This window comes from Entelurus aequoreus, linkage group LG05, assembly GCF_033978785.1.
Source record: "Entelurus aequoreus isolate RoL-2023_Sb linkage group LG05, RoL_Eaeq_v1.1, whole genome shotgun sequence".
NCBI lineage: Eukaryota > Metazoa > Chordata > Actinopteri > Syngnathiformes > Syngnathidae > Entelurus > Entelurus aequoreus.
Genome location: NC_084735.1, coordinates 29,111,149 through 29,124,794, shown reverse-complemented (window position 1 = coordinate 29,124,794; position 13,646 = coordinate 29,111,149). Strand labels below are relative to the sequence as shown.

The 13,646-nt window shown below is 41.4% G+C and overlaps 1 protein-coding gene across 1 annotated transcript; it reads right to left on the bottom strand.

The window, feature by feature from the left end:
* Positions 1 to 865: 865 nt before the first annotated feature.
* LOC133650427 (diamine acetyltransferase 1-like) lies at positions 866 to 2,586 on the bottom strand. The gene is made up of 6 exons (XM_062047650.1): positions 2,364 to 2,586; positions 2,239 to 2,290; positions 1,720 to 1,803; positions 1,551 to 1,652; positions 1,427 to 1,467; positions 866 to 1,341 (listed from the first exon to the last, which is right to left on the bottom strand). Exons 1-6 carry the CDS (start codon positions 2,427 to 2,429, stop codon positions 1,174 to 1,176), a joined length of 513 nt encoding a protein of 170 aa, XP_061903634.1. The 5' UTR covers positions 2,430 to 2,586; the 3' UTR covers positions 866 to 1,173.
* Between the last annotated feature and the right edge of the window lie 11,060 nt (positions 2,587 to 13,646).

Here is a 13,646-nt window from a genome sequence, read left to right as displayed (position 1 = left end):
AAATTGTCCCTAGTGTGTGAATGTTGTCTGTCTGTGTTGGCCCTATGATGAGGTAGCACCTTGTCCAGGGTGTACCCCGCCTTCCGCCCGATTGTAGCTGAGATAGGCTCCAGCGCCCCCCGCGACCCCGAAGGGAATAAGCGGTAGAAATGGATGGATGGATGGACTTTCCTCATTAAATATATATATATATATATATATATATATATATATATATATATATATATATATATATATATACACACACACACACACACATATATATATATGTGTGTGTGTGTGTGTATATATATATATATATATATATATATATATATATATATATATATATATATATATATATACCGGTACTTCAGGCTCAACTAAATAGTTGTACAATATAATGTAACACAACATATATTTTAGCATACACCTTGCAATAGAGGCGGTCATGGAATCAAAAATAATAATGGAAAAACAAGTTTACTACAATTAGCCTTAAACATGATTGGTTTGCTGTAGTGAAAATCAAACTAGTTATACTATACGTCAGCGGTGTCCTAGGTGCGTACATGTCTTAATAATTATTGTCTCTTATTGAATATTCCATTCATCAAATTAAACATGAAACATTATAAAGAGGGATTAAATGTCATACTAAAAAGAGAATTAGTTACAATATGTATATTTGAACAAGATATCACACTGACAATAGTTATTTAAATATATTTTCAGGTTATACACTATATAATACAAAATAGAACAGTAAATAATATCAAAGCCAAGGGTTAATAAATGTTAGTAACACACTCCTAAATGATTCTACTCTTGCAGCACTAAATGATTCTACTCTTGCAGCAATAATAATGACACAAATAATTGACATTTTAAAACAGTCTTTATTGGAAGGGATGGCAAAAATAATAATCCCTCTAAAAAACAAGCCCAGCTCACTTTTGGATCAATATCTGTAATGTATGAATATAAACTGTTGTGGTAAAGGATAAACTAATTATTCTGAAATATTATTTGATAGGCGTATAAAAACAATTAAAATCAATACACATGTCTCTGCGATATAATCATCATATCATGAAATTACAAATTGTATTCCTCTTTTTACATTGGATTGACAAGCATGGAAGAGTTTTGGAAAATATACTGTATCAGTAGCATGCAGGATACAAGAAAACTTCATTTGTTGCTCATTTTCAACAGCTCCCCTTTGTCAATAGCAAAAAGGCGCCACCCCTCTTCGGAGGAAAGGTCAGCGGCCCCCCTTCTCTTGTAGAATTCGATAGACTTAGTGTTATTTTCTGCCACGATGAAGTGCATGCTGCTACAGCGAGTCCTTACTGCCGTCTGCCGCAAGAAAAACACAGACAACGTTAAGAAACAAGTAGAGGTGACAATTAACCTAAATTTTTTTTTTTTTTTTTAACGCTACCTCACTTAAGACCTTTAGGATCTCTGAGCCAATGCCGAAACCTGGTAAAGGATTGAGAACATGTAATCTGTCAACATACAAACAAGTTCTGCAAATGATTAACCTCATAAAATACAATCTTTACCTCGAAACTCTGGCATGACGAAGAAGTCCTCTAAGTAAAGCAGCTTTCCAATCCAAGGGTCATAGGTGAAGTAGTACATGGCAAAGGCAATCGCAGTGTAGCCTAATGGATGACATATCAAAGTCAGCATGTTTTATTTATCAGTCTGAAAAGAGGGAATAGGTTTTACCTTCAGATGTTTGCTTTTCTTTTGGGACTTCAGCAACTAAGCAGTGGTAGAAGGGATGCTCTCCAAAGCCATCTTCCAGCAGCTCTACAAGGGACGTGTTGATTTTTATTACATGCACATGTGAAACTCCAAAAATTAGAATAACGTGCAAATGTTCGATTGTACCAGCAATTAGGTTTACAAGATGAAAACTAATACAGTTTATGACATAGGCTCATCACATGCAACTTAAGATATTACAAGACTTCTTTTGATATAATTTTGATGATTATGGCTGACAGCTTATGAAAACCTCAAATTGAAAATTTCAGATTTATTTTTATTTTTTTAACTGTACACCATGATCCGCAAAATTATAAATAAAAGCTTGTCATATTTCACTTTGCATGGAATGAGTTTATATAACATATTAGTTTCACATTTGAAATTGAGATGCTGAAATGAATAGACTTTAAGTTAAGTTTGAACTATTTCTTTACATTTTGACAGTGCTGACAAAAAAACATCCACAAACATCACCTTTCTCGGTTAGGATGACCTGCTCCTCCATCTCTTCAAATTTGGCAAGTTCCTTAAAGGCAAACAATATATATATTTTTAAATAAAAATAACTCCACCACCTGTCAGTGTTAAAATAAGCTTACCTTTATGAGTCGCAGTATGTCGCACACGTCAGTTGGTTGGGCCTTCCGTAATATAAAATTGGCCATTTTCTTTTTTTCCCTTTTTTGCCTTTTCTCACTATCCCTCTAAACGTGAATAAAAGCAAAATTTGTTTCTTCATCCGCTCCTTAGGAGTTGACCCCCCCGGTGATGAATCAGGACATGCAGCATACACAGATGTGCTTCAGATTGTGCTAGCTGCACGTACTTCCATCTTCTATATGTAGGCTGTGGGAGTGTAAAATCAAGCTTCCATATATGGGCAAAGAACCAGGTTATTCCTGTTGTGGAGCAGTCTTTTATCTTGACTTCATCATCTCAATGTCCTTTAAAAGATAAACATTAACTAGGCCTGGAACATTTCCAGTCAATTCAACAGTTCAAAGCATAAAGCACATAACAGTACATACTGGAATTACTATGGAACAATTTAACTTTTATTGCTCAATGAATGGCTACTTGACATGATTGTGTAACTTTATCATAGGACCAGTACTGTAAAGTCATGTAAATTACTATCCAAATGTCAGCATTTGTCATTAACATAAATGTGTGCTATAAGGTTGATTTCACCACAGAATATTTGGAACTAATTTTCCAAATCATTAATACAGATTGTTCCCAAACACTTATTTACAACCCTCGCCACATCGTGCTTTGAAGTTTGCTGCTTCACGCTATTGCGTGTTTATTCATATAGTTACTTTTTTAAGATCATATTCTATATATTTTAGGCCTACATTTAGCATTGTAAGCATACAAATGGCTAAATGAACTAAAATTATCAATACCACAGTAGTATTGGCCATTGGATGAGACCAAATAATAAATGATAAATGGGTTATACTTGTATAGCGCTTTTCTACCTTCAAGGTACTCAAAGCGCTTTGACAGTATTTCCACATTCACCCATTCACACACACATTCACACACTGATGGCGGGAGCTGCCATGCAAGGCGCTAACCAGCAGCCATCAAGAGCAAGGGTGAAGTGTCTTGCCCAAGGACACAACGGACGTGACTAGGATGGTAGAAGGTGGGGATTGAACCCCAGTAACCAGCAACACTCCGATTGCTGACACGGCCACTCTACCAACTTCGCCACGCCGTCCAAACCAATCAAAATGTGCTGTTGAGCATTGTGACCACTGATTGGCTCAGCCTCAGACAGCATAATTATACAGAATTAAAAGAGTGTAAAGTTGAATAAGTGAATGTTATGTCATGTCTAGAGGACTGTCATAACTAAAAGAAAATTAATTAGAAGGTCGTAAACTGGTTTTAAATGCTTTAGCTATGAAAATTTATAATTTTTAATTGTACATTTATAAATAATACCTACTTTGCGGTAATTAATTTACCAGGCCTGCAACTAATTAACAGCGATAAATGAGGATATACTGTTTTTTTGGGGTTAAATTGGAGATCAGTCTCTTATACATATTTTAGGAAAACACCATGGGCCATACTTGTTGAAATTTCAATGAACAACCGTTCAATGTCAGCCTATTTTTCTCCAATTTAAGGAAATAAAGAATATCTCCAATCCAGCAGGTGTGGAAGGGAGGCACTATCACTGTATCCCTGCAGACTGTATTGATCTATATTGATATATAATGTAGGAACCAGGAATATTAATAACAGAAAGAAACAACCCTTTTGTGCGAATGAGTGTGAATGAGGGAGGGAGGTTTTTTGGGTTGGTGCACTAATTGTAAGTATATATTGTGTTTTTTATGTTGATTTAATAAAAAATAATTGTATTTATTTTTTTTAATTTTTTTATTTCTTGTGCGGCCCGGTACCAATCGATCACCGGGCCGTGGCCCGGTGGTTGGTTACCACTGTTCTAGCCAACAAAGTAGTAATTGCAACCAAATTTTTTTGGGGGTTTGCTGAGAGTAGATGACAGAGGGGCTAACCCAAAATAGTCCGCTTACAGGATTCGGTTCAATTTGTTCGCCAATTACCAAAGACAAAGTATTTAAAAGTTCAGTCCAATAACTGCACTGGGATGTGCAAAGCCAAAACATATGTATTAAGTTAGCTGGAGACTGTTGACACTGATCACATAATACCCAATTTCTGTAATACATCGTACCCTTGGTATAATAGCTATGTTGTATTAGCTTGCATTGAATAAGGCTGTGTCTAGCACAAATAAATGACTAATGAACTATAAATCTCCGTCCAGCTCATCTCAGATAGGGTCTCCTCAAGTTACTCTCCCAAAGTGACTTAATTGAATTTGTAAATTAAAAAATTTGATTGTGAATACGTCTAAATTATCCTTTTAAAGTCGCAAGTGTTGTCAAAAACGCATCTTTGATCATCATGGCGCCGATCACGGCTGCCTCTGTGCTTGCTCTTGTGCGCTCTGTTTTGTTTTTTTTGTGCCCGCGTGCTCTTACACCCGCGAAGAGCTACTGAACATCAGATCCATCACCCCTACGGAATTGTTACCGGTCATCTTAATGTCAGCTGCGGATTTGGTCCATTCTTTGATCAAAAGAGGGAAACTGCACCGAAGAGGAAAGCGAGCGGGCGCCCTTGTCCGTCTCCGCAGACGGGGATTACGCACGCCCTTACCTGGCATCTTTCTCTCCAACATTCCACTCACTTGCTAACAAGATGGACGAGCTAGCGTTGCTGATGAGAAGAAACAAGGACTTTTCCTCATCTTGTGTTTTGTGCTTCACGGAGACGTGGCTGAGCGTGAGTGTCCCGGACAGCGCGTTTCAACTGGAGGGCTTTCATCTTCTCCGCGCGGACCGAGACGCGGGGCTCTCCGGCAAAAAAAGAGGCGGTGAATTCTGCTTCTTCATCAACAGCAACTGGTGTACAGACGTGACGGTGATATCCCAACACTGCTCTCCTGCTCTGGAATATCTTTTCATTCACTGTAAGCCCTTTTACTCACCACGTGAGATTGTTTCATTCATACTGGTGGCTGTCTACATACCGCCCGGCACGGACGTGCGTGACGCTCAGCGCACGCTTGCAGGCCAGATCTTACATGTGGAACGGTCTTTTCCGGACTCTCTTGTTATCGTACTTGGTGAATTTAACAAGGGACATTTGAGCCAGGAATTACCGAAGTATAGGCAGTTTATTAAATGCCCGACTAGAGAGGAGAACACTTTGGATCACTGTTACACCACAATAAGCAAGGCATATCGTGCAGTCCCGCGCGCTGCTCTCGGACTATCAGATCACGTGATGGTGCACTCTGTGGATGATGCAGTGAACTGGCCCTCCACTTCATCCTGGAGCATCTGGACTCCCCAGGAACCTACGCTAGGATCGTGTTTGTGGACTTCAGCTCTGCCTTCAACACCATCCTCCCTGGACTGCTACGAGACAAGCTCTACCAGCTCAGCATGCCCGACTCCCTCTGCAGTTGGATCAATGATTTCCTGACAGACCGAAGACAGCACATGCGGCTGGGGAAGATTGTCTCGGACAGTCAAACCACGAACACTGGTACTCCTCAGGGCTGTGTACTTTCCCCCTGGCTCTTCTCCCTGTATACAAACTGCTGCACCTACAGTCACCAGTCCGTAAAGCTGCTCAAGTTTACGGATGAGACTACCCTCATCGGGCTCATCTCGGATGGCGATGAGACCGCCTACAGGAGAGAGGTGGACCGGCTGGCGTCCTGTTGCAGCCTCAACAACCTGGAGCTGAACGCCCAGAAAACAGTGGAGATGGTCATGGACTTCAGGAAAGTCACCGCCCCACCATCCCCCCTCACCCTGATTGACTCTCCCACCCCCGTTTCCATTGTGGACTCCTTCCGTTTCTTGGGCACCACCATCACCCAGGACCTCTTCCTGCGGCAGCTGAGGAAACTTAAGGTGCCGATCGAGATGCTGGTGCAGTTTTACTCAGCCATCATCGAGTCCATCCTCACCTCCTCCATCACCATGTGGTTCCCCGGCGCCACAGTCCAGGATAAGCATCGACTGCGGCGCATCGTACGTGCTGCTGAGAAAGTGATTGGCTGCAAGCTCCCATCCCTCCAGGACCTGTTCTCCTCCAGGACCAGGAGGCGTGTGGGTCGGATCACAACTGACTCTTCTCACCCTGGACACAAACTATTCTCCCCTCTCCCCTCAGGCAGGAGACTACGGTCCATCCAGACCCACAACTCCCGCCACCTGAACAGTTTTTTCCCCTCGGCCATCAGGCACATGAAAAATAACAAGATCTGATAGCTCAGTTACAGCTCTTTTTATTACCAAATCTGTGTTATATGTGTTTTATGTTGCACGATTGCACCAAGAAAAATTCCTAGTTTGTGAACCCGTTCTCAAACAATGGCAATAAAAACTATTCTGATTCTGATCTAAAAACGTGTCAGTCGGTAAGTTTGGGAACCTGGGGAAAGTATTACGAACAAAACTGCAGATATGTAGATATCTAAAAAAAAATTTGCTCAGGGAGTGAAAATGTATTATGAAGTTGCTGGAAAAAAAAGAAAAACTTGTTGCTGATCCCCACACCTGATCATTTTAAAAAAGCACTATCGAAAAGAGAGAGAGGAAGGGAAAGCATGCTTAGCAGTGATGGGTGCAAGAAATAGTCTGTAGACCAAAATAGCGCTTAAACTGAACCGATATCGATGAGAGAGTGAACCAAAGCTTTTCAAGAAACTGGTTTAGTTGAGTTTGCCTCCATAACCAGCCATCAAAGAGTGGGATCAAATGCTTCATATTGCAGCCAATACTTAAGAATTCAATTGTTTGTGGCCCAGTGTTTGGTAGTGCTAATCCTCCTAACGATTTGGGTCTGTACAAATATTATGTAACCTGTTGTAATATTCTTAGGTAATACGATCTCCGAGCGGTCCCTGAAGTATACACAAATAAAATTGGCCCAAGGGAAGAGGGACTTCCTGTTTTATCGTTGCCCTAAATGTGATGTGTTATTCCCAAGAGTCGTGAATAAAAGTACAGTTAGCAGCACGTCGTGTGTTGGCTCAACTTATTTCCACAATACGGAACAAGACATGGTGTCAGAATAAAAGGAAGGAAGAAATTCGCAACAAGATGGACGTCGCCGGAGTTCCGTCACCTCGTATGGATCGGGATGTGAGTAACCTGCCCGAAGCATGGCGGAAATTTAAGCTCCACGTAGAGTTTATGTTTTCTGGTCCGTTTAACAAAAAAGGAGAGGACGAGAAGTGCAGCTTCCTTCTCATTTGGATCGGCGAAAGAGGACGGGACATATATAACACATGGACACTTACAGACAACGAACGAAAGGTACTGAATACGTACTATGAGCGCTATGAAGCATACGTCATGCCGAAGTCAAACATAATATTTGCTCGTTATAAATTTCACGAAAAAGTCCAAGGAGCTAACGAGCCATTTGAACAGTTTTTGACAGATTTGAGACTGCTTGTGAAGGACTGTAATTATGCAAACAAGGAGGAGATGGTGAGAGACCGTGTTGTGATTGGGATCCAGTCACAAGAGAAAATTTACTGAGTGTCGGTTCCAATTTGACGTTGGATAAAGCTATAGACATAGTCAGGTCTCATGACATGGCACAAGCACAGCTCAAAACTCTAGCTAGCGGCAACAGCGGCCTGCATGAGCAGACTGTCCATGCTATCAGTCGCCATTATTCAAGGAAGACAGCTTGGAAAACGCGCCATGACAAGGCAACAGATAACACCTACAGACCTGATGGGGACAGAGAGTGTCATAAAAGTTGTGGCTACTGCGGAAACAAGCTTCATGGAGCAAAAGACAGCTGTCCAGCCAAATGTAAACAGTGCAAGATATGCAGCAAATGGAACCATTTTGCAAAAGTATGCTGCTCAAAACAGAGTACAGGAGTGCACACTATAAGTGAAATTGACTCACTCAGCAAGACAGACAATGAAGACTTGTTTATTGAAGCAGTTAAACAAGGCAGCGGTAACAAAAGAGAAACTGAACAGGCATATGCAGATGCGTTGGTTGGACCAAGTAAAACAACTGTCTCCTTTAAGCTAGACACTAGAGCCTCAGCTAATGTCATTCCCACTAATGTTTTCCAAATGCTTGGGATACAGGACACACTACAACCAACAACACGCCCTATCTATTGCTATGGGGGTGAGAGGCTATCCGCCAGAAGAAAATGCAACATTAAATGCCAGTATAAAAGCATCCATCTGACATTAAAGGTCCACATCGTTGACACGCAAGCTCCTCCTGTGTTAGGATTAAAAGCCTGTTTGGACTTTAGACTACCGTATATTACCAAATAGTAGCCCGGGCGTTTATTTCACAAAATCGATTTTAGAGACAGGCGTTTAAAAGAAGCAGGCGGTTATTTGCACAAGGCTTTTTATTTATTGTTGCACCAGCCTGCACCAGGCCATTATTTGGTTACAATGGTTACTGTCCAGTATTTTTTTTTCGTACAAAAAACTTTAAATGTAAAAGCTATTGTAAACATTCAAACAAAAAAACAAAAGATCAACATGAGGTAGGCTAGCAAAAGACAAGAGATCAACAAGGCCTTAACATGGCAGTAATGCAACAATTATCAAATAGAATACCAATACTAAAAATAAATACACTTCTTAAATAAAGCAGCCTACCGGGAAAAATAAAATTATGGTACCAAGTACTCAAGTATAAAAACCCACCATCAAAACAACAATAATACTGTCACTTAAATAAAATAAAGGCTACAGTACTCCAAGTTTTAAATAAAGCAGCATACAGGAAAAATAAAATTATGGTAAAAAGTACTCTATAAAACCATCAAAACAATAATACTGCAGCAAACGCAACCCCAGTAGCATTTTAATCTAAATTATGCAAATAACAGCCCATGGGCGGCTATTTGGACATAGGCGGTTATTAGGAAGAGGCGGTTAATTCACAAAATGGGGTCAGACCCCGAGCGGCTATTAGGTCATGGGCGGTTATTTGCCCAAGGGCGTTTATTTGGTAATATACGGTAATTAAACTTATACTGTCCGTGCACAGCACACCTGAGACATCGGTTATGGATGAGTTTGCTGATGTGTTCACAGGAATAGGACTGTTTCCTGGAGAGTGCACAATTCATATTAAACCCGAAGCAGTACCTGTAGTTCCCCCACCTAGGCGAGTCCCTCTGGCCCTTCATGACCGCCTCAAAGAGGAATTACAAAACATGGAAAAACAAGACATTATTGTAAAAGTCACTGAACCAACTGAAAGGCCTACTGAAACCCACTACTACCGACCACGCAGTCTGATAGTTTATATATCAATGATGAAATCTTAACATTGCAACACATGCCAATACGGCCGGGTTAACTTATAAAGTGCAATTTTAAATTTCCCGGCAAACTTCCGGCTGAAAACGTTTCGATATGATGACGTTTGCGCGTGACGTCACGATGGCAACGGAAGTATTCGTACCCAATGAGTCACCATACAAACTGCTCTGTTTTCATCGAACAATTCCACAGTATTCTGGACATCTGTGTTGGTGAATCTTTTGCAATTTGTTTAGTGGACAATGGTAACTGCAAAAAAGAAAGTTGTAGGTGCGATCGGTGTATTAGCAGCGGACTACAGCAACACAATCAGGAGGTTGTGTTGTGTTTGAGCTGGATACAAGACGCACTACTGTGAGTACAGCATTGGCTTCCAAACATTTGATCGCTTGCCCGTACGTGCGTGTCGCTATGTGCATGTCACGTACGTAACTTTGGGGAAATATATGTTTCTTGCCGACTCTGATGGCGGCCGGGGTGTCGTCGAAAGCTACAACGCCCGCCGCCGCCGCCGCTCCGTAGTTAGCTTCAATTGTTAAGCTTCGCCAAGCTGGAAATTATTAACCGTGTATTTACATGTTCATGGTTTAATAGTATTGTTGATCTTCTGTCTATCCTTCCAGTCAGGGTTTTTTAAAATTTTGTTTCTATCTGCATTTGAGACTGATGCTATCACGTTAGCTACGTAGCTAAGTTAGTTAGCTTCAATTGTTAAGCTTCGCCAAGCTGGAAATTATTAACTGTGTATTTACATGTTCATGGTTTAATAGTATTGATGATTTTCTGTCTATCCTTCCAGTCAGGGTTTTTTAAAATTTTGTTTCTATCTGCATTTGAGACCGATGCTATCACGTTAGCTCCGTAGCTAAAGTGCGTCAACGATGTATTGTCGTGGAGATAAAAGCCACTGTGAATGTCCATTTCGCGTTCTCAACTCTCATTTTCAAGAGGATATAGTATCCGATGTGGTTTAAAATACAAATCCGTGATCCACAATAGAAAAAGGAGAGTGTGTGGAATCCAATGAGACCTTGTACCTAAGTTACGGTCAGAGCGAAAAAAGATACACCCTGCACTGCCTCTAGTCCTTCACTCTTAACGTTCCTCATCCACAAATCTTTCATCCTCGCTCAAATTAATGGGGTAATCGTCGCTTTCTCGGTCCGAATCTCTCTCGGTCCGAATCTCTCTCGCTCCATTGTAAACAACGGGGAATTGTGAGGAATCCTACCTCCTGTGATGTCACGCTACTTCCGGTATAGGCAAGGTTTTTTTTTATCAGCGACCAAAAGTTGCGAACTTTATCGTCGTTGTTCTATATTAAATCCTTTCAGCAAAAATATGGCAATATCGCGAAATGATCAAGTATGACACATAGAATGGATCTGCTATCCCCGTTTAAATTTAAAAAAAATAATTTCAGTAGGCCTTAAAGGCCTACTGAAACCCACTACTACCGACCACGCAGTCTGATAGTTTATATATCAATGATGAAATCTTAACATTGCAACACATGCCAATACGGCCAGGTTAATTTATAAAGTGACATTTAAAACTTCCCGGGAAATATCCGGCTGAAACGTCGCGGTATGATGACGTATGCGCATGACGAAGTCAGAGTAATGGAAGTTATGGTACCCGTAGAATCCTATACAAAAAGCTCTGTTTTCATTTCATAATTCCACAGTATTCTGGACATCTTTTGCAATTTGTTTAATGAACAATGAAGGCTGCAAAGAAGACAGTTGTAGGTGGGATCGGTGTATTAGCAGCGGACTACAGCAACACAACCAGGAGGACTTTGTTGGAGCGCTAGCCGCGCTAGCCGCCGACCTCACCTTGACTTCCTACGTCTCTGGGCCGCCAAACGCATCGGGTGAAGTCCTTCGTCCTTCTGCCGATCGCTGGAACGCAGGTGAGCACGGGTGTTGATGAGTAGATGAGGGCTGGCTGGCATAGGTGGAGAGCTAATGTTTTTAGCATAGCTCTGTGAGGTCCCGTTGCTAAGTTGCTAAGTTAGCTCCAATGGCGTCATTAGCACAGCATTGTTAACCTTCGCCAGCCTGGAAAGCATTAACCGTGTATTTACATGTCCACGGTTTAATAGTATTGTTGATTTTCTATCTATCCTTCCAGTCAGGGGTTTATTTTTTTGTTTCTATATGCAGTTAAAGCACGATGCTATCACGTTAGCTCGTAGCTAAAGCATTTCGCCGATGTATTGTCGTGGAGATAAAAGGCACTGAATGTCCATTTCGCGTTCTCGACTCTCATTTTCAAGAGGATATAGTATCCGAGGTGGTTTAAAATACAAATCCGTGATCCACAATAAAAAAAGGAGAGTGTGGAATCCAATGAGCCAGCTTGTACCTAAGTTACGGTCAGAGCGAAAAAAGATACGTCCATCACTGTCTCTCAAGTCCTTCACTGTAACGTTCCTCATCTACGAATCTTTCATCCTCGCTCAAATTAATGGGGTAATCGTCACTTTCTCGGTCCGAATCTCTCTCGCTCCATTGTAAACAATGGGGAATTGTGAGGAATACTAGCTCCTGTGACGTCACGCTACTTCCGGTACAGGCAAGGCTTTTTTTTTATCAGCGAGCAAAAGTTGCAAACTTTATCGTCGATTTTCTCTACTAAATCCTTTCAGCAAAAATATGGCAATATCGCGAAATGATCAAGTATGACACACAGAATGCTATTCCCGTTTAAATAAAAAAAAAATCATTTCAGTAGGCCTTTAAATGGGTTAATTCAATGGTAGCAGCAGAAAAAACACGCACAGGAAAACTAAGAGTATGTCTGGATCCAAGGGACCTAAATAAAGTCATCAAACGCCTACACTACCCCTTACCTACCCTTGAGGACACCACATCCAAATTGGCAGGAGCCTGTTTCTTCAGTGTAATGGATGCAAAGTCAGGCTACTGGGCCATCAAGCTCTCAGATGAGTCCTCAAAGCTGACAACCTTCAAGACTGTTTTTGGACGATACAGATTCCTCTGCTTACCTTTTGGACTGATTTCGGCTCAAGATGAGTTTCAGCATAAAGTCAACGAGACTTATGAGGGTTTGCAGGGTGTCACAGCAATAGTCGATGATATCCTCATCTATGGCAAGACTAACGAGGAACATGATACCAACCTCCGTGCAATGTTACAGCGCACCAGGGAGCAAGGAGTTAAGCTCAACCCAGATAAGAGTACAATCTGTGCCAGCTACATTGGGCACCGAATCACCAAGGATGGAATCAAGCCTGATCCAGCCAAGATTGCAGCTGTGAGGGACATGGAGCCACCAAGAGACAAAGGTGAGCTGGAAACAATCCTTGGCATGATTAACTATTTGTCCAAATTTGCCCCTGGACTGTCTGATGTCAATGCACCCATGCGTCACCCGTTAAATGATTTGAATGAATTCAGATGGGATGCACAGCAGGAGGAAGCATTCGGAAAAATTAAAGAGCTCCTCACTCAGGAACCAGGTCCAGTGTTAAGATATTTTGACCCAAGCAAGGAACTCAGACTCCAAGTTGACGCATCAAAATATGGATTAGGGGCAGTACTATTACAAGAAGGAAAGTCCATAGGCTATGCATCTAAGTCACTAACTGATTGTGAAGTAAATGATGCACAAATTGAGGAGTTATTTGCTATTCTGTTGGGATGCAAGCGTTTCCACCAGTACATATATGGTCGCCAGATCACCGTGGAAAGTGACCATAAGCCACTTGAATCAATTTTGCGAAAACCACTTGCAGCAGCGCCTCCAAGGTTACAAAGAATGATGCTTCAGCTACAGAGGTATAAAACTTCACCATCGCTCACAGACCCATGCAAAGACATTCCTGTCGCAGACACTCTCTCCAGAAAGTCCCTGCCTGACCATGACACCAGCCTCAGTAAAGGTATGGACTTGCAGGTGCACACTGTTTATAGCAATCTACCTGTCAGCGACACCAGACTTGAAGACATCAAGGTAGAGACTG